Source organism: Mytilus galloprovincialis, chromosome 8 (genome assembly GCF_965363235.1).
Source record: "Mytilus galloprovincialis chromosome 8, xbMytGall1.hap1.1, whole genome shotgun sequence".
Lineage (NCBI taxonomy): Eukaryota > Metazoa > Mollusca > Bivalvia > Mytilida > Mytilidae > Mytilus > Mytilus galloprovincialis.
In genome coordinates, this window is record NC_134845.1 from 23793538 (window position 1) to 23816087 (window position 22550).

At 31.8% G+C, this 22550-nt stretch overlaps 2 protein-coding genes across 2 annotated transcripts; both read right to left on the bottom strand.

Moving 5' to 3' along the window:
- Positions 1-4750: 4750 nt before the first annotated feature.
- LOC143085365 (ependymin-related protein 1-like) lies at positions 4751-9901 on the bottom strand. The gene is made up of 5 exons (XM_076261645.1): positions 9737-9901; positions 8221-8331; positions 7624-7711; positions 6416-6672; positions 4751-4901 (listed from the first exon to the last, which is right to left on the bottom strand). The coding sequence occupies exons 1-5, from the start codon at positions 9863-9865 to the stop codon at positions 4866-4868; spliced, it is 621 nt and encodes a 206-aa protein (XP_076117760.1). The 5' UTR covers positions 9866-9901; the 3' UTR covers positions 4751-4865.
- Positions 9902-16105: 6204 nt separating this feature from the next.
- On the bottom strand, positions 16106-21363 carry LOC143085366 (ependymin-related protein 1-like). The gene is made up of 5 exons (XM_076261647.1): positions 21146-21363; positions 19624-19734; positions 19029-19116; positions 17841-18097; positions 16106-16256 (listed from the first exon to the last, which is right to left on the bottom strand). Exons 1-5 carry the CDS (start codon positions 21272-21274, stop codon positions 16221-16223), a joined length of 621 nt encoding a protein of 206 aa, XP_076117762.1. The 5' UTR covers positions 21275-21363; the 3' UTR covers positions 16106-16220.
- Between the last annotated feature and the right edge of the window lie 1187 nt (positions 21364-22550).

A 22550-nucleotide genomic window follows, 5' to 3' on the forward strand; every position in this document is an offset into this window, starting at 1 on the left:
CGACGGTTGAGATCACACAAAACATGTTTAACCCCGCTGCATTTTTGCGCCTATTCCAAGTCAGGAGCCTCTTGCCTTTGTTAGTCTTGTATGTTTTTTTTTTTATTTAAGTTCATATATATTTTTCGGAGTTTAGTACGAAATCCATTTGTACTGAGCTAGTACACATTTTTATTTAGCTGCCAGGTGATAACAGTCTTATATCCCAGCCCGAGAAATCATATCAAAATGATGTTTGGCTTATCATCTGCACCACGTAGGAAACACTATAATTTGAAATTCACTGTCCTCATATATATATAACGTATTGGGTCACTATATGTAACATGTATAAATATAGCACAATGTTTAACAAATTTATCTTACCGACTATCTTAACTTGTGGTATGTAGAACTATCAACATGTTTATTTTCTTACGTTTTTTTGACAATCAATCAATTAATAAAGGAGAGGTTGGGCTCTCAAAGTATTATAGTAACATCAATTTAATGTTATGTTATTAATATGTTGTATTTAACCATCATTATTAAAAAAAGAAAAAGTTAAATTATGATTCATTAAAAAATTTAAGTGCAGTAACTATGACAAATAATGCATAATTAAAAACTATAGTAATTGTATTTTTAAAAATTTGCTTCTTCTTTTTAATATCTGATGAGTTAATGTGTAGATGTGAAAAACTAAAATCAGAATATTTGTTATCTATCTCATCATTTCGATACTTGAGAGTTAATAAAAAATTTACAAACTCAGTTTTTGATCTAAACATATGCTTTAATAGAGAAATATTATCGGTCCCTTATCAGAAGTGGACGTAAGATTTATATCTGTACTTAAACATTGTATAATTTAGAGAATATATTAAATGGTCACTCTGAGGGGTTAGTTTCGAGACTGAATACGTATATACACGTGTATAAATTCGCACGGGAACCAATCTTACTCAATACTGCATTGTTATTGTGTGTGTTACATTTCGTTGTTGTGTCTCTGTTGTGTCGTAGTTCTTTTGTATTTTATACGTTTCCCTCAGTTTTAGTTTGTAACCCGGATTATTTTATTCTATCGATTTATGAAATTTGAACAGCGGTATATCACTGTTGCCTTTATTTATAACAATCAATAACCTCATTGGTTTATATCTTATATTGGTGAAAGTACATGTGATACATCCTAATTCTTTTAATATCCAAGTTGTGAGATGGTCGTGCTCCACGTGTTGTCCACAAAGTAAATATATATTTTTTAAAACTTTTCTTTACATTAGCTTGGTGGATTTAAGACCTTGGTTGTCATTTATAAAAGCCTTGGTGACAATAGACCTAGGAGGTCATTTATATATGCTTTGGCGGCAATAGACCTAGGTGGTTATTTATATATGCCTTGGTGGCAAAATACCCAAGTGGTCATTTTCATAATTTTTTACATTTGCCTTTATGGCAACATTAAATTAAGAATACTAACCTTGATAGCTTTAAGAACTTGTTGGTCATTTTTATTCGCCCTGGTGGCTTCTTTGTAGATCTAAGTGTTAACTTTTGACCTGGCAAAATGTTTTGGGATTTAGACATTGGGTAGTTGATACCAAGTTGGTCCGATATTTGTTATGCCGTGCGCCGGTTAAACGCAGGGCAAAGTGTTATCACGTTAAACTATTTTATGTACAAATAGGGGCTATGGTCATTTTGGAGATCAGTATTTTAAAGGAAAATAATAAATTGTTCTCTTGGGTAAATAGTTTCTTTTGTAACTTTTGAGTGTTGTGGATTTTTTTATTTATTATTACATCGTACATACCGATAGAAAATGCTCTTTGAAAACTTTGTTAGAAAAGAATAGAAAGATTGAGAAAGTGGAATAATTTAATGTGAAATTACATGTCACGTCATATTATTGTTGTTTGCCGGAGTGATGTGTATTGCATTATGATGTGTCGTCGTCGAGGTTCGCGTTTAGTGGTCTGTTTGATTGTTTATGGAATTAAATAGATTTTTTTTGTTTTCAGATTGTATTACCTACAGGTTTGACAAGCTGATGAATGAAGGAGAAGCAATATCACATTGCACAATAATTCATATCAATGGGTTCGATCACATAAAAGGAAAGGATCAGAATCTGGTGAGAACAAATTGCACGTTTAAGATATTGTTTTGAATTTGGAAAATATTATAATAACAATAATAAAACAAATGGTGTAAATATGGGACCCATATCACACTATATTATGTTTGTCTATATTGAGAAAGGCAGAAGATGCCAATATGGCACGTTAATTATATTACAAAGACTGTGATGGAAACAGCTTCATGTTCATAAGAACCTATTTAAAAGTAATTCTAATAATTTGTTCGTAATTTAATGATGTTTAATATTGGACATGTATATAATTTCATTGATGTGTTTAAATATGTCACAAAAATCTGTTTGTCTTGGGAGATTAAATAGTTGTTGCAATAATTTTGTTTTGTTTTATTTAATAGATGTTTTTGTTGAATGATTTGGTATACTAGAACCTACATGACCTATGTATACTAACATTTGAAGTGTGGTTAAATTTTTAATTTTCACTTTTGGACCATTTGTATAATTCCGTTTTCGATTTAGGGACAACAAATTTATCTGATGATGAAAGTCTCGATTCTTGTACGATTGTTTACTATTTGTAGGCACAATAATATTATATGAATATTTGGTGCCAGTTCATCTTTTGATTTATACATTAATAATGGCTTGTGATATAGTTATCTCTTTGTAACGGGAATAGTTCCAGAATTCTTAAATAGTTCAATAGATGGATTACAAATATTGTGTTTTTTTAAAATAATTCTACCTGCCGTTTTTACAATTTTAGTAAACTGTCAATTTCAAACTTATTACAGTTACACTATACTGAACAACAGTAATCCAAATGAGGAAGAATATACGTATGCATTATGATTCAATTATTTCCTGATTCTTTCAGATATAGCTTATAAACAATGATCATACCAAGAAAGAGTCGCGTCAACACAAATACGAAGAACTTTTCTACAGTTATCGTTATGTACATCTATGTTGCATACTTAAGCTACATTACTAAAACTATGCGGTTTTCTTTCTTTTCTTTCACAATGTTAAAACCGTGCAACACTGAATAATGTATTTTCCGAAAATCTATCACCTGTTTAGACATTGTTGTTAATAAATTTGAGTTAATGTAAACTGAGTAATTTATAATTGACTTTTATATAATTCATAAGGAGAACACTTAAAATGTAATTATAGCTTTAAAATGCTGGAGACCATAACATATAAGGGACTTAGATCTAAATATCGAACACGAGTCCTATGAGTAATTCAGGCAAAAAAAATTTCAACACTGCTACAAGAAATATTAAAGTCAATGGACAAAAAGGCAACTAAGCACTGGAGGCGTCATTAATCCTGAAATCGTACAACCTCCAATATGGTGTACATCAAAATTGCACCTTATGTGTATTCTTCGTGAGAGGGAAAATTCAATTAGTCATAAGAACATGTCTAGCTAATCTCCTTGTCAAACTACGGGTTAAATTATCAAATTTAATCTAAGAAACCCTGTCATTTATAATATAAGGCGATGCGTACAGTCAGCTTGGCAATCTCATGTTAAAAAAAGTTCCTTCAATTATGGGATTCAACCATATGAGCCATTGTGTGTTGGGACCATATCCATATTATGCATATGCCCACCACAACGATGCATCGATTACAAAGAATTTATTAAAAACAAATGAAGAATATATTAAGCAATGGATAAAGGACGACGACGTATTAGTATTCGACAGAAGTTAAGATATGCTCTAACTTTCCTGGAGGGATCGAAATTTAAAGTTGAGATGCCTTGTTTCATCAAGAAGGGAAAACAACATCATCCAACCGAGGAGGCAATTTATTCTGACCTCATGAGAAAACTTCGTTGGGTAGTTGACAGCGCCAAATGATACGTTACACAGGGGCGTTTCTGCGTTTATTAATTGCTTCCACGCTCCACTGATTAATGGCTTTTGCAATGAAGATCTTGGCCAGTCTTAGCTGAATAGAGCACAGCGTGGTAATCATGTTCAGAAGTACGCTGGGAACAATAATCGTATTCTTAAAATGGCTACCTATTCAGGAGTAAATGGCACGGGAAAAGTTAAGATTTGCTTAAACTAACACCCCAAAGAATCAGAGATATAACAATAAGAGTATATCATCTGAGGCAGGCCTATAGATATACAGAGCCCATCTATCTGTTGACATATACATGTTCCAGACTTGAAGTGGCCGACGAGACAGGTTTAATCATTTGTCTCTAGTTATAATTTTGAGGTTTTCATGTCTAGTTCTTTTATTCCTCTGATATTATTTGTCTCTTTGTTCACTTTATTAATTAAAGTTCTTTTGTTTGTTTTGTTTAAAAAGAAATAAAGGTGGCCCTTTTAACTAAAAGAGGGATTAACTCAAGATTTGAGATCTTTTGGTTGTGTAGCATACATTCCGGTAATGTCTTAACAAATGATTGGACAGATGGTTGACGAGCAGACATGTAGACAAACAGGTAGGGAGGTCCATTTTGGGAAAAAACTTCTGCAACAGGTTTTAAACGAATAGAATTGCAACAAAAAATATTTATATTCCTACCTATTTTTAACATTCAACTGAATTTACTGACCAAAAAATAGTTTTATTATTATCCCTTAGTACCTTGTTTACACATAACAAAGTTAAATGGATTAAAAGCAGCAGTAATATTTCTTTGTTTTTATTTAAAATCTGAATTTACAAATACAAATACAAATATTATATATAATAGTTGTTGTTCATACTGTAAATTATTTCTTTGATTTATTCATTTTCCCCCTTAAACATGTCCAGTCTGTTTTATATACTGCATTCTCTGAAATTATAAAATATAGTATGTACTAGTATGATAAAGGTTAAAAATATAGTATGTACTGGTATGACAATGGTAAACAAAACACCATTATATTCGACATTCTTTGGAGATTCTTTACTTCAAACCGAAACGAAATGAGGTTTGAAAATTCAACCTGTATACGTTTGTTTATATGAACTACGTATTTAAAATTTTGAAAGACAAAAACATATCTACATATATTCATATGTGCACTTGTAAAATCTAGGAGGGGAAGGGGGGTTTGGGTTTACAGCATAGAAAGGAAAGCTATAGTTCGATTTGATTTTTGGTCATTGGCATATAAATGTAATCAGTTTTAATTTTTTGGTGATTGTGAAGATAATGTATTTATTATGATTCAAATAAACTGGTATGCATGTTCTATTCATCAAACTATTCAGGTAAATCACTCAACCTAGTAAAAGACAGTTTCGAATCTCTCTTATAATGTTGAACTTGATAAAGATAAACATTTTGGCCTACACACATTCTTAAACAAGACACGATTTATAATATACTGTACAGCAGACATAGGTGCTTCCATGTATTATAATGGCTAACAATCACAATATAAACTGCTCACTTCGGAGCAGAACCCATTATACAGATTCTTACTTTATACAGTGATTTAATCTATTATTATTCTTTATGCAAATTACATGTATTATTCCTCAATTTTATTATACACGAAGCATTTGTAACTTTTAACAAGCCATGTCTAAGCTTTGTCTACCCATAGCAACATGTTATAATATTAGCAAGGATTTTGATGCCGAAAATTAACACCTGCCGCGGACGGAAATGTGCCTATTCGAAACAATGTACTTCCGCTACGGCCGAGGTTTGCCGATTCTTATTTCTACATCATTTCTGTCGTTTTTTGTTAACTATCTGACTTTACAACCTTATTTGTTTTTACAATTGTCCTACTAATAAAATATTGCACACTGAAATCATAAGGTATACGGTAGAATAATAACATTAGATGTATGTTTCATTATAATACGTTATTCTGATTGGCTCTCTAGCAATCTCGTGATATTCCTTAATCAATTGCATTACACAATTCAACTTTTCATTCATGATGACACGAGGTCCCACAATAAAGTGCACAGGTAAATGAAATAAAATCTTGATAAAAGGCGTGTTGTCATGATTCTATAGGTAAAAATATAATTATAAGTATTGAATGCTTTTTTTTGTAACTTTATAGGGTTGTAAAAGCGTTGACCGTGCGCACATTTTTAGTATGAAGCGCTTCCGTGCTTCATACAAAATGTACTTCGGTCAACGCTTTTACACCCCAATAAATTTACAAAAAGTGCATTCAATTCTTAGATAAAAACATACTGCCTTAGATGAAGGTGTTAGAAACACGCTCCATGAAAAAGTTATCATCCACGTTAATCTACCCTGACACCATTATCCAAGGGCAGTATGGTTATAATAGCAAATTGAAATGTACATACATCCCTGGTAAGATTTTGACCTACCGGAGAAACTGTCCTCTCTCTATTGCACTCTGATGGGATATTAAACACTGATGGGTCTTTTATTCCTTCGGTTAATCCGATGAAACCAACATCGGCAAAGCCGTTGGCCAATTGCTGTTGTTCTCCTACAGGAACACATGATCCTTTAGTGACACTAAATTCCATTTTCTTACCATCTACCATAAATTCATAAACATCAATCTCGTACTTGTTATCACCAATTCCATAATAGGTAGAAAGCACCAGTTTAGCATCAACTGGAATGAATAACAAAAATAGTTCTCTTAATCTGGTATTTACGGGTTATACTTTATCGAACTCCGAAACAGCGGTTACGTCCTCTTTACTACGCTACATTGACTTTAATGATATTTTAGCGAAGCAACGTCACCACTGTTTTGGAGTTTGATACTTTATCAGAGTTATCTTAATCCGGTATTTACAGGTTATACTGTATCCGAGTTCTCCTGAGGAAAGACCAACTGATTTACATGTCAACACCTTTTGTGTTTCGCTCCTGTTTGCTATAACCCTGCGTTTATCTTTGCAGTCCAAATGGTCAATTTGCTCTAATATTTTCAAATTGTTTTCATAAGTATTTCCTGTTGTTCGTGTTCGTGATCTAAAAATATAGTCTTAGTATTATATTGAGTGTTTCTTTAAAGGTACTATTCTGACTACTGCTTTCCTTCACAATTTTACTATTTAAGAGGTCCTATTAGCCCTATCAGTTGTATTTACATTTTTGTACATTTTTGTATATTGAAATATGCAAAATATGTGGAAAAAAATGTTGTTGAAAGTGAAAGTAGTGGTTTGACAAAACTGAAAAAAGGGTAGAAATAAGCCTTTGACATTTTTTCAAGGTTCAAATCCAACCATTGGCATATCAATATGACAACCAGTATCAAAAGAAAAAGCAGAGATGAATTACCAAGGGACAAACATATTCATATTAGAAAACAACAGTAACATTAACTTCATGTTTGAATCTGTGCAAATTTTTTAACTTAATCCTTTTACAAAGAATTGCATTCTAACTAATGATTAGTATACTTTTAGTCTAAGGCCTTATTGTCAGTACAAAATTGTTTCATACTGATACTGGTTAATTTTATTAACGTGATATATGAATGTTAAAGATGACTATACATTTATAATGCAGATAACTAACTGTCATAAGTTAATCAATCATTTACACAACTCACATGGTATACAGTTAAGTTTCCCTGGAGTTGGATATGGTGGTAAGTCGGCTGTCACGCAGTTCCCGCCGTAAACAGTGTAACTTTTGCCCTGCAAGAAGCGGAAGATAGTTTTCCAATATATGAAACTATAATTCATCATGTTGCGAACGCAATTTACAGTTTGAAAGCTTTCTTTGAAAATGACAATAACAAATTAAAGCTAAAAAAGACCTACTCATTTCAGTAATAAAAACAAGATGCAACCAAACTTGCAAGTCTTGATTGTGCACCAGTATAGTATATAAACTAAAGAGGAAATTGAAAAGTTGTCTCGAAAAAATTATGTATTTTGATGAAAGGACTAAATATGTTAATTGGTAGATTTCTTTTAATGCACAACAATATCTAGAAAAAGTATTGTGAACGAATGTGTGTTAACAACATGAAAGGTTAATCATATTGTACAGGATCTACTCACCATTCCAGATCAAACCCTTTTTTTGTGGGGTTAGGTTTACTCAGTCTAGGGTTTTCTATGCTGCGGTTCAAGTTGACAGGTTTTTTTATCTCGACGTTTGAGTTTTGAATGTTTTTTTATGTGTGAGAAAAGAGACTTACAGCTGAATAATCGTTGAGAATATGTTGTTTAACTTGCTGACCGTTCCAATTGCTATATCCTCTGACGACTACTTTGTTTATATTGGCATCAACAGATATATTCAAAAGTCCCTAGAAGATTCAAAGTAGATTATCATTTGATTATACCATATACTATATATTCTTTGAGTGTTATATATTAGAATATGCATGTTTTCCAGAAAATTCAAGATTAAACAACACGACACCCATACACCAAAAAACCCATGTCCAAAGAAGAGTAAATCGTTCCTGTCACCATACTAGCAATAACGTGTTTTTCGTAAGTATATCCCGAATTAGACTTTGTTGTTTTCTATTATTATTCGGGGATTAAAGAAAAGAACATAATATTAGCACTTAGAAATACTTAAATAGATATAAAAGAGTAATCGGTTTATATAAAGAACATTTCCGGAAATTGTAAATCTTGAAACTAAACATGTAAAAGTAAATGTACCTCAAACATTCTATCTGAATGCAAACAAATTGTATGAAAATGCCTTAAATATATGCCAAACAGTGATATTAGGTAACACGTTATCACGTGACATGTAATAACTCAATTAGTTTTCTTTTAATTGCAATGAAAGACGAATAACCCTTAAAAATTTACGCCAGAGGTGAATAACCTTATTTATCAAATACTACGATTAAAACAGCCCTAATACTACCAAAACGGCATGTGTCATACTGTTGACGTCGTCCTGGTCATATAAATCATGTGATCTTTATTGCTTTAGGCTCGGTCCAATATTTCCAATAAGGACTGGCAATGAATCCTGAATTACACGTAAACATATATTGTGCATGAAATTCAGGATTCATTGCCAGTCCGTGTTGGAAATATTGGCCTTGTTTTCACATCATTGCCAGTCCGTATTGTGAAATATTAGCCCTATATTCACATTTGATGTATAAAATACAGCATTCAGAACAAGTCTGTATTGAAAAAGTTGGATTATTTAATAAAAGTGTTATGAACTGACGGTTTCTGTATTGGCACTGGTATAGATTATCGGTCAGCTGTATTGGCCCTCGACCATACGGGTCTCGAGGCTAATACAGTAAACCTTGAATCTATACCAGTGCCAATACAGAAACAGCCAGTTAATTAGACTATAATATTATTCACCGGCGAATCACCATATGAATTGATTGGTATACATTTTATTTTCTCTCGATACAATAGAAGGAAGTTATTCGAAAAGTATGCGCACTGTTTGCTTTGAGATAATAAAAATGTAACCAAATTTGATAAAATAGCTTACTGTATATTTGTTCAAAATTAATGTAGTACTAAGTAAGATGTGATAACAACTACGTAGATAAATGTTATTGAGAAACATCATTGTGAATAATGAATGAAACTGAAATAATATAAAGCATACAGGCATAGAACATTTGCAACATTTAGTAAACAACTTTTTTTATTTTTCACGATATTTATAAGGAACACATTCGTCGTATTTGAAAAATAAAAGAAGAAAATACTAACTCTACCCTCTCCGGCTGTTCCATTGATCTGTGCTCCTGCATGTACACCCTCATATCCCTCCCATTGGGCAGGTCCACAACAAGAGGACGCTAACTGAACAAAAACTGCAAATACTGCGAAAGTTAACATAGTTCGTTTATCAATAGTGACTACTGAGATAATTTTGAATAGAATTTTAACCAGAGTATTTATATTAGTATCTTATCAAAATTCTAGCGATACGTGGCCATGAGTGTCAATCATATGCATTATTGACCTTCACTACCTTTAAAATTGTTCATAGTTATTTCAAAATATCTTACTGGGGAATTCCGTTTGCAAATCGTCCTATTAATTGACAATGCATACAATCAAGACTTATATATGAAGCAGTTATTGTTACTTTTTTTTTTACCTTAAAATGATAATTAATAATTTGAAAATCATTTTGATTTTATTTTTATAAGAAAAGAAGGCATATAGGGTACCAAAATAACTAAACAATAAAAACACCCTACTAGGACATAAGCAATGCATCGAATAAAGCATACACATTAGAAGCAAAATTAAAATGTTCTCCAGTTTGAAAACTACAGCAAAATATTGTACCCATTTTAACACATAAAATTAATGTTCAACCAAATTGATCATTTGCTTTTAAAAACAAAATTGTCTTTATATGAATTAAATAGCGGAATTTCAGAATTAAACCCATGTTTGACCACTGACTAACACATATCTTGAACGATTTCTGAAAATTGCTCTTTAAACATCTCATAACCAATTATTAAAATTAAAAAAAAATATTGTTAAAATGTTTATAATTATATGTTCCAGACCGTATGAGTAGTTGGACCGTACGCGTACTAGATACAAATGCAAATACAAAATGTAACAGATCAACATAACTTATTGATATAAAAAAGTTCAATTGTAAATAATAACATTAGATGTATGTTTCATTTTAATACGTTATTGGCTGACTGCACAACAAGTGTTATTCCTTGAGCAATTGCATTACGCAATAAAACTTATCATTCATGATAACACGATTTAACAAATATTTAATTTCAATGGTTAGTTTGTTAATTTTATCCATATAATTGTAATAATAACAATTTGTAAAACTAAAAAAAAAGGTTGTGAAAAATTGTGTGTTTAAATTTAACCCATGTGATCCAATAACATGTATGTTCAGCTCGTACAGGACCATACGCGTATACTCATATGGTCCGACCGTACGCTTATGGTCTGACGGTAAGAGTATACGTATACGGTCCGGTCCGTACGCGTACAGTCCAAATACTCATATGGTCTAGAACTTATATATATATATATATATATATACATCGTACTAGGTCACTACCACACTGCTTAACAAACTTATGGTAACGACTAACTAAACATGTGGTATTTAGATAAGTGGCCTATCAAAATGTTTGTTTTCTGCCAACATTTAGAAGGTGGGATTGAGCTCTCAAAGTATTTTCGTAACTTAATGTTTCTGTAATGAACGTTATAAAGCTGTTGTATTTTACAATCATTTTGACGTCAAGAGTTACAAATAACCCTGTGTCTCAACTGCTTTCGCTGCTCTCAGTGTAAAAAATTAAAAGTTTGATAATATAAGATAGTTAATATAAGAAAATTTTTGTAGTCGTTATGTTAATTTGTTTTGAAACGCACGACCCTTATCTAGTATATTTTTTTCGAAATGCAAAGCTAAAAAATATACAGTATCTCCTTATTGGCAAAATGGACGCCCATTAAATACTATAACTGTAACAAAATCTGTTTTAAAAAAGAAATTGTTTAAAAACCAGATTTGATAAGTTTCATAATTTTTATGATGTGTACATTCATATCTTATCTTGTTTTGCACTTACCACCTCATAATCAACACGTTTAGACAATGACAGAACGGCTGTTCCGTTTGCCTTTATGACATACATAAAAGTCACTTTTTTCTTGCTCGTAAAGTCAAATGATATATTCATATTTGCTTACAAAATGAAAAAAAATCACATAATTATCTTTAATTGTTACAGGCTTAGTTATATCGTTAACCATATGCTATGGGATATATTGGTAATTTGCTACATTTTGTTATCGACCACCGCTCAAGCAATTAAAAGTATATCATGTTAAAAAAAGGGGGACGAAAGATACCAAAGGGACAGTCAAACTCATAAATCTAAAACAAACTGACAACGCCATGGCTAAAAATGAAAAAAGACAAACAGAAAAACAGAAAAACAATAGGACACATGACACAACATAGAAAACTAAAGAATAAACAACACGAACCCCACCAAAAACTAGGGGTAATCGAGGACTCAATATATTTAGTTTCGGCGTCAAAGCCGTTGATCATGGTTTAACGTTTCGTACATACTTGTACCCAATTAAGTCTCTGATGAGTAGAAAAACTACATCCCGAAGGAATAGACTAGAAGAGACTCATTGCAACAGTGGGGCTGTTTTCATTCCATTTAATCACTCTCTGGTTTGTTGGAGCTTGACACAGGTATCAAGTGCTGTCTATTGATGGAGACTATTTTGCTCTCTCGATGTCGTTTGATTACGTTTGTCGTTCGGCTCAGCGGCTGTCCTAATCAAGTAAAACTATTTTATAATAGAGAATTTCAAAACACGAGGAGCACCACTTTACTTTGTCAGTCAAAAATAGGATGTATATTTTCATTCAGATTGATGACTAGTATTGATTGGCCAGCAATATTCTGATAGACTAGTATAAACCCATACATATAACAACATATAAAAACTAAGGATTTTCTTATCCAAGGCACAAATTACCTTAGCCGTATTTGGTACAACTTTTTGGAATTTTGGATCTCCAATGCTCTTCAACTTTGTACTTGTTTGGCTTTATAAATATTTTGATATGAGCTTCACTGATGAGTCTTATGTAGACGAAACGCGCGTCTGGCGTACTAAATTATAATTCTGGTACCTTTGATAACCAATTATCATCTGCATCACGTAGGAAACACTATAAATTGAAATTCACTGTCCTCATATATAACAAATTTATCTTACCGATTATCTTAACTTGTGGGATGCAGATAAGTGGTTTATCAACATGTTTATTTTCTTACGTCTTTTTGACAATCAATCAATTAATAAGAAGGAGAGGTTGAGTTCTCAAAGTATTATAGTAACAATATGTTGTATTTATCCATCATTATTAAAAAGGAAAAAGATAAATTATGATTCATTAAAAAACATTATGTGCAGTAACTATGACAAATAATGCATAACTTAAAACTATAATAATTGTATTTTTAACACTTCGCTTCTTATTATTTTATATCTGATGAGTTAATGTGTAGATGTGAAAAAGTAAAATCAGAATATATTAATCATTCATCTCATCATTTCGATACTTGAGAGTTAATAAAAAATTTCGAACTCAGTTTTTGATCTAAACACCTGTTTTTAATTGCGAAATATTAACGGTCCCCTTATCAGTAGTGGACATCACATTTATATCTGTACTTAACCATTGTATAATTTAGAGAATATATTAAATGGTCACTCTGATGGTTTAGTTTCGAGACTGATTAAATATATCCACTAGTACAAATAAGCACGGGAACCAATTTTACTCAATACTGCATTGTTATTGTGTGTGTTACATTTCGGTGTTGTGTCTCTGTTGTGTCGTAGTTCTCTTGTATTTGATACGTTTCCCTCAGTTGAGTTTGTAACCCGGTTTTTTTATTCTATCGATTTATGAAATTTGTACAGCGGTACACCACTGTTGCCTTTATTTATAATAACCAATAACCTCATTGGTTTATATCTTTGGTGAAAGTACATGTGATGCATCCTTATTCTTTTAATATCTAAGCTGTAAGATGGTCGTGCTCCACATGTTATCCACAAAGTAATTATATTTTTCCTTACATTAACTTGGTGGCTTTAAGACCTTGGTTGCCATTTATAAAAGCCTTGGTGACAATAGACCTAGGAGGTAATTAATATATGCTGTGTTGGCAATAGACATAGGTGGTTATTTATTAATGCCTTGGTGGTATACCCTGGTGGTCATTTTCATAATTTTTTACACTTGCCTTGGTGGCAACATTAAATTAAAAATACTAACCTTGATGGCTTTAAGACCTTGTTTGTAATTTTTATTCGCCCTGGTGGCTCCTTTGTAGATCTATAAGTGTTAACTTTTGACCTAGCAAAATGTTTTTGGATTTAGACATTGGGTAGTTGATACCCAGTTGGTCCGATATTTGTTATGCCGTGCGCCGGTTAAACGCATGGCAAAGTGTTATCACGTTAAAATATTTTATGTACAAGTAGGGGCTCTGGTCATTTTGGAGACCAGCATTTGAAAGGAGAATAACAAACTGTTCACTTGGGTAAATAGTTTCTTTTGTAACTTTTTAGTGTTGTGGATTGTTTTATTTGTTATTAAATCGTAAATACTGATAGAAAATGCTCTTTAAAAACTTTGTTAGAAAATAATAGAAAGATTGAGAAAGTAGAACAATTCAATGTGAAATCACATGTCACTTTATAGTACTGTTGTTTGCCGGAGTGATGTGTATTGCATTATAATGTGTTGTCGTCGAGGTCCGCGTTCAGCGGTGTGTTTGATTGTATATGGAATTAAATAGAATGTTTTTGTTTTCAGTTTACAGTTTTGACAAGCTGATGAATGAAGGAGAAGCAACATCACATTGCACAATAATTCTTGTCAATGGGTTGGATCAACCTAAAAGGAAAGGATTTTTCTGATCAGAATCTGGTGAGAACAAATTGCACGTTTAAGATAATGTTTTGAATTTGGAAAATATTATAATTACAATTATAAAACAAATGGTGTAAATATGGGAGCCATATCATATTTTATTATGTTTGTCTGTATTGAGAAAGGCAAAAGATGCCAATATGGCACGTTAATTATATTCAAAAAACTGTGTTGGAAACAGCTTCATGTTCATATGAACACATTTAAAAGTATTTCTAATAATTTGTTCGTAATTATATGAGGTTTAATATTGGACATGTATATAATTTCATTGATGTGTTTAAATATGTCACAAAAATCTGTTTGTCTTGGGGGATTAAATAGTTGTTGCAATATTTTTTGTTTGTTTTATTTAATAGATATTATGTTCCATGGTATAGTAGTACCAATGTATTCTTACATTTTAAGTGTGGTTAATTTTTTATTTCCACTTTTGGACCATTTGATTAATTCCGTTTTCAATTTAGGGACAGCAAAATTATCTGATGATGAAAGTCTCGAGTGTTGTACGATTGTTTACTATTTGTAGGCACAATAAGATTATATGAATATTTTGGTGCCAGTTCATGTTTTGAATTATACATTAATAATGGCTTGTGATATAGTTATCTCTTAGTAACGGGAATAGTTCCAGAATTCTTAAATAGTTCAATAGATGGTTTACAAATATTATGTTCGTTTAAAATAATTATACCTGCCCTTTTTGCAATTTTAGTAAACTGTCAACTTCAAACTTGTTACAGTTACCCCATACTGAACAACAGTAATCCAAATGTGAAAGAATATACGCATTATACAATAGAATTCGCATGCATTATGATTCAATTATTTCCTGATTCTTTAAGATATGATCATACAAAGAAAGAGTGGAGTAAAAAAAAAATACAAAGAACTTTTCTACAGGTATCGTTATCTAAATCTATGTTGCATACTTAAGTTACATTACTAAAACTATGCGGTTTTCTTTCTTTTTTTTCTGTCACAATGTTAAAACAGTGCAACACTGAATAACGTAATTTCCGAAAATCTATCATCTGTTGAAATAATCTGTTGAATAAATTTGAGTAATGTAAACTGAGGAATTTATAATTGACGTTTATTTAATTCATAAGGAGAACACCTAATATATACTTATAAAATATAATTATAGCTTTAAAATGCTGGAGAACATAAAATATAAGGGACTTAGATCTAAATGTAGAACACGAGTCCTATGAGTAATTCAGACGAGAAAATAATTCAACACTGCTACAAAAAACTACGGATAAAATTATCAAACTCAATCTAGCAAACCCATTCATTTATAATATGAGGCGATGCGTACAGTCAGTTTGGCAATCTCATATTAAATAAAAGTTCCTTCAATTATGGGATTTAACCATATGACCCATTGTGTCTTGGGACCATGTCCATATTATGCATATGCCCACAACAACGATGCATCGTTTACAAAGCATTTATTAAAAACAAACGAAGAATATATTAAGCAATGGATAAAGGACGATGACGTATAAGTATTCGACAGAGGTTAAGATATGCTCAAACTTTCCTTGAAGTACCTTGTTTACACATAATAAAGTTAAATGAATTAAAAGCAGCAGTAATATTTCTTAGTTTTTATTCAAAATCTGAATTTACAAATACAAATACAAATATTATATATAATAAATTTTGTTTATACTAAAAATTATTTCTTTGATTTATTCGTTTTCCCCCTTAAACACGTCCAGTCTGTTTTATATACTGCAGTCTCTGAAATGATAAAATATTGTATGTACTAGTATGATAAAGGTAAAAAAACCCATTTTATTCGACATTCTTTGGAGATTCTTAACTTCAAACCGAAACGAAATAAGGTTTGAAATTCAACCTGTATACGTTTGTTTATATGACAATGTATGAATTACGTAATTAGAATTTTAAAAGACAAAAACATATCTACATGTATTCATACGTGCACAAGTAAAATCTAGGAGGGGGAGGGGGCACACAGCATAGAAAGAAAAGCTATAGTCCGATTTGATTTTTAATCATTGGCATATACATGAAATCAGTTTTAATTTTTTGGTGATTGTGAAGATAATGTATATATAATGATTCAAATAAACTGGTATGCATGTTCTATTCAACTATTCAGTTAAATCACTAATCCTAGTAAAAGGCAGTTTCGAATCTCTCTTATAATTTCGAACTTGATAAGGTTACAAGAGCGCAATTATTTGTTTACATTTTACCGGTAAGATTTTTACCCCCCAAGATGATACTCAGAATAGAATCCTATACGGCTTCTGATTGGTTGATACAGGATTGGAATTACATTTTATCGAAAGCTTATCCAATTAGGTTAAAAAATTGCCGAAAATCATATTCATATTTTACGAAGTATAGAAAATATCTTCAATTTCTGCACGTCGGAGCCAATAAAAATATTTCTTTTTCATTAAGCGAAAAAAGTAGACGATCTTTTTCAACTGCATTTTAAGTCAATTTGAGCCGCATGACCCTATATTGTTTTTTGGTTGTAATGCAACACTGGTATTTCTAGTAACAGGAACTGCCACCCGTTTTCCCTAGTTTGTGTAGTCTTCGAGAAAAACAATACGGAACACTAGTGGTACCCTATGGAAACTGCATTACGAATAATTGCGCTCTTGTAACCATAAAGATAAACATTTTTGCCTACACACATTCTTTAACAAGACTCAATTTATAACATACTGTACAGCAGACATAGGTGCTTCCATGTGTTATAATGGCTAAAAATCACAATATAAACCTCTACTTCTGAACAGAACCCATTATACAGATTCTTACTTTATACAGTGATATAATCTATTATTATTCTTTATGCAAATTACGTATATTATTCATTAATTTTATTATACACGAAGTATTTATAAATTTTCACGAGCCATGTTTAAGTTCTGTCTACCCATAGCAACATGTAAAAATATTAGCAAGGATTTTTATGCCTAAAGTTAACACCCGCCTCGGACGGAAATGTGCCTATTCGAAACAATGTACTTCCGCTAAGGCGGAGGTTTGCCGATTCTTATTTCTACATCATTTCTGTCGTTTTTTTTTGTTAACTATCTGAATTTACAACCTTATTTGTTTTCACAATTGGCCTACTAATAACATATTGCACACTGACATCATAAGGTATACAGTATAATAAAAACATACTGTCTTAGATGAAGGTGTTAGAAAGATAAACACGCTCCATGAAAAAGTTATCACCAACGTTAATCTACCCTAATACCTTCATCCAAGGCCAGTATAGTTATTATAGCAAATTGAAATGTACATACATACGTGTGTAAGATTTTGACCTACCGGAGAAACTGTCCTGTCTCTATTGCACTCTGGTGGGATATTAAACACTGATGGGTCTTTTATTCCTTCGGTTAATCCAATTAAGCCAACATCGGCAAAGCCGTTTGTCAATTGTTGTTGTCCTCCCACAGGAACACATGATCCTTTAGTGAAACTTAATTCCATTTTCTTACCATCTACCATAAATTCATAAATATCAATCTCGTACTTGTTATCACCAATTCCATAATAGGTAGAAAGCACCAGTTTAGCATCAGCTGGAATAACAAAAAAGTTCTCTTAATCTGGTATTTACGGGTTATATTTATCGAACTCAGAAACAGCGGTTACGTCCTCTTTATGACGCTACATTGACTTTAATGATAGTTTAGCGAAGCAACGTCACCACTGTTTCCGAGTTTGATACTTTATCAGAGTTCTCTTAATCTGGTATTTACAGGTTATACTGTATCCGAGTTCTCCTGTTGAAAGACCAACTGATTTACATTTCAACACCTTTTGTGTTTCGTTCCTGTTTGCTATAACCCTACGTTTATCTTTGCAGTCCAAATGTTTAATTTGCTCTAATATTTTCATAAAAGTATTTCCTGTTGTTCGAGTTCGTGTTCTACAAATATAGTCTTAGTATTATATTGAGTGTTTCTTTAAATGTACTATTCTGACTACTGCTTTCCTTCAAATTTTACTATCTTAGAGGTCCTATTAGTCATATCAGTTGCATTTACATTTTTGTATATTAAAATATGAAAAATATGTGGGAAAAAATTGTTGTTGAAAGTAAAAGTAGTGTTTTGACAAAACTGAAAATAGGGTAGAAATATGCCTTTGGCATTTTTTTAATGTTCAAATCCAACATTGGCATGTCCATATAACAACTAGCATCAAAAGAAAAAGCAGAAATGAATTACCATGGGACAAACATATTCATATTAGAAAACAACAGTAACATTAACTTCATGCTTGAATCTGTGCATTTTTTTTTAACCGTATCCTTTTACAAAGAATTGCATTCTAACTAATAATTAGTATAATTTTAGTCTAAGGCCTTAATGTCAGTACAAAATTGCTTCATATATACTGATACTGGTTAATTTTATTTACGTGATATATAAATGTTTAAGATGACTATAAATTTATAATGCGGATAACTAACTGTACATAAGTTAATCAATCATGTACAAAACTCACATGGTACACAGTTAAGTTTCCCTGGAGTTGGATATGGAGGTAAGTCCGCTGTCACGCATTTCCCATTGTAAACAGTGTAAATTTTGCCCTGTAAGAAGCGGAAGAAAGTTTTGCAATATATGAAACTATAATTCATCATGTTGTGAATGCAATTAACAGTTTGAAAGCTTCGTATGAAAGAAGAGAATAACAAACTAAAGCTAAAAAAACCTACTCAATTCAGTAATAAAAACAAGATGCAACCAAACTTGCAAGTCTTGATTTTATTGTGCGCCAGTATAGTTCTATAAACTAAAGAGGAAATTGAAAAGTTGTCTCGACAAAATTATGTATTTTGATGAAAGGACAAAATATGTTAATTGGTAGATTTCTTTTAATGCACGACAATTTGTGAACGAATGTGTGTTAACAACATGAAAGGTTAATCATAGTGTACAGGATCTACTCACCGTTCCAGATCAAAGCCGTTTCTTTTGTGGGGTAAGGTTTACTCAGTCTATGGTTTTCTATGTATCGTTTCAAGTAGACAGTTTTTTTTTATCTCGACGTGTGAGTTTTGAATGGTGTTTTTTTATGTGTGAGAAAAGAAACTTACAGCTGAATAATCGTTGAGAATATGTTGTTTTACTTGCTGACCGTTCCAATTGCTATATCCTCTGACGACTACTTTGTTTATATTGGCATCAACAGATATATTCAAAAGTCCCTAGAAGATTCAAAGTAGATTATCATTTGATTATACCATATACTATATATTCTTTGAGTGTTATATATTAGAATATGCATGTTTTCCAGAAATTTATACATTAAACAACACGACATCCATACACCAAAAAAACCCATGTCGAAAGAAGATTAAATCGTTCCTGTCACCATAATAGCAATAACGTGTTTTTCGTAAGTAAGTCCCGAATTTGACTTTGTTGTTTTCTATTATTATTCGGGGACTAACGGAAAGAAAAGAACATAATATTAGCACTAAGAAATACTTAAAAAGATAAAAAAGGGTAATCGGTTTATATAAGGAACATTTCCGGACATTGTAAGTCTTGAAACTAAACATGTAAAAGTAAATGTACCTAAAACATTCTATCTGAATGCAAACAAATTGTATGAAAATGCCTTAAATATATGCCAAACAGTGATATTGGGTAACACGATATCACGTGACATGTTATAACTCAATTAGTTTTCTTTTAATTGCAATGAAAGACGAATAACCCTTAAAAATTTACGCCAGAGGTGAATAACCTTTTTTATCAAATACTACGATTAAAACAGCCCTAATACTACCAAAACTGCATGTGTCATACTGTTGACGTCGTCCTGGTCATATAAATCATGTGATCTATATTGTTTTTCGGCTCGGTCCAATATTTTCAATACGGACTGGCAATGAATCCTAAATTACATGTAAACAAATATTGTGGATGTAATTCAGGATTCATTGCCAGTCCGTATTGGAAATATTGGCCTTGTTTTCACATCATTGCCAGTCCGTATTGGAAATTTTCGCCTTGTTTTCACATCATTGCCAGTCCTTATTGGAAATATTGGCCCTATATTCACATTTGATGTATGAACAAGTCTGTATTGAACAAGTTGGATTGTTTAATAAAAGTGTTATGAACTGACTTTTTCGGTATTTGCACTTGTATAGCTTCTCGGTCAGCCCTACGGGTCTCGAGGCCAATACAATAAACTTTGAATCTATACTAGTGCCAATACAGAAACAGTCAGTTAATTATACTTTAATATAATTCACCGGCGAATCACCATATGAAATAATTGGTACACGTTTTATTTTCTCTCGGTATAATAGAAGGAAGTTATTCGAAAAAGTGTGCGCACTGTTTGCTTTGAGATAATAAAAATGTTACCAAATTTGATAAAATGGCTTACTGTATATTTGTTCAAAATTAATGTAGTACTAAGTAAGATGTGATAACAACTACGTAGATAAATGTTATTGAGTAACATCATTGTGAATAATGAATGTAACTGAGATAATATAAAGCATACTTGTATTAAACATTTGCAACATTTAGTAAATAACTTTCTTATTTTTCACGGAACACATTCGTCGTATTTGAAAAATAAAAGAAGAAAGTACTCACTCTACCCTCTCCGCCTGTACCATTGATCTGTACTCCTCCATGTACACCCTCATACCCCTCCCACTGGGCAGGTCCACAACAAGAGGACGCTAACTGAACAAAAAGTGCAAATACGGCGATAGTTAACATTGTTCGTTTATCAATAGTGACTACTGCGATACTTTCGAATAGAATTTTAACCAGAGTATTTATAGTAGTATCTTTTCAACATTCCAGCGATACGTGGCCATGAGTGACAATCATATGCATTATTGACCTTCACTGTAGATTGCCTTTAAAATTGTTCATAGTTATTTCAAAATATCTTACTGGGGAATTCCGTTTGCAAATCGTCCTATTTATTGACAAAGTAAACAACCAAGTCTTATACGTGAAGCAGTTTTTGTTATATTTTCTGTCCTTGAAATGAAAATTAATAATTCAATAATCATTTTTTTAATTGGGTTTATCAGCGTACAAGTAGAAAAGAAGGAATATACTGGGGTACTAAAATAACTAATCCATTAAAAAAAACCTACTAGGACACAATCAATGCATCTATAAAACGTACACATAAGAATTAAGCAACATAAAAATGGTCTCCAGTTTCAGAATAACCATAAAAAACTTTTTTTTATAATACACATGTTTTTAAATACACATTTTAAAACATTAAATTGGGCCTAATTAAGTTTTTGACAATTTGTTTTTCTTTTTTAAATGTATCTTTATATGCATTTAATAGCGAAAATTCAGAGTCAGGACCCACTTTTGAAAACTCTTGAACAAATTCAGAAAATAGCTATCTAAACAACGCATAAACCAATTATGCAAAGAAATGAAATGAACTAATAACATATAATATCATTTTATTTAAACATAAATGTTATTTCCGTCATAACAGTCTTAGATCCAAGCACGAGAAATCGCATCCTTATCATCTGCTCCACTTAGGAAACACTATAATTTGGAATTTACTGACCCCATATATATCGCACACTGTTTAATGAATGTATCTTACCGACTATCTTTACATGTGGTATTTAGATAAGAGGCCTATCAAAATGTTTATTTTCTTCTAACATGTTTTGACAATCAATCAAGGAGGGGTTGAGCTCTCAAAGTATTTAAGTAACAGCAACGAAATGTATCTGTAATGAACGTTAAGCTGTGGTCACACCTTACCGGATAGCACGAACGGACGCCTAAAGGATGAAAATAAAAGTTTTTCGTTTACAAAATTGTTAACCGTTGGGAGTCCGTTGATATACTGACCAAATAAAACGGACGCGTATCGAATGCATAACGGATAGAACGAACGGACGCCTAAAGGATGAAAATAAAAGTTTTTCGTTTACAAAATTGTTAACCGTTGGGAGTCCGTTGATGTACTGACCAAATAAAACGGACGCGTATCGGATGCATA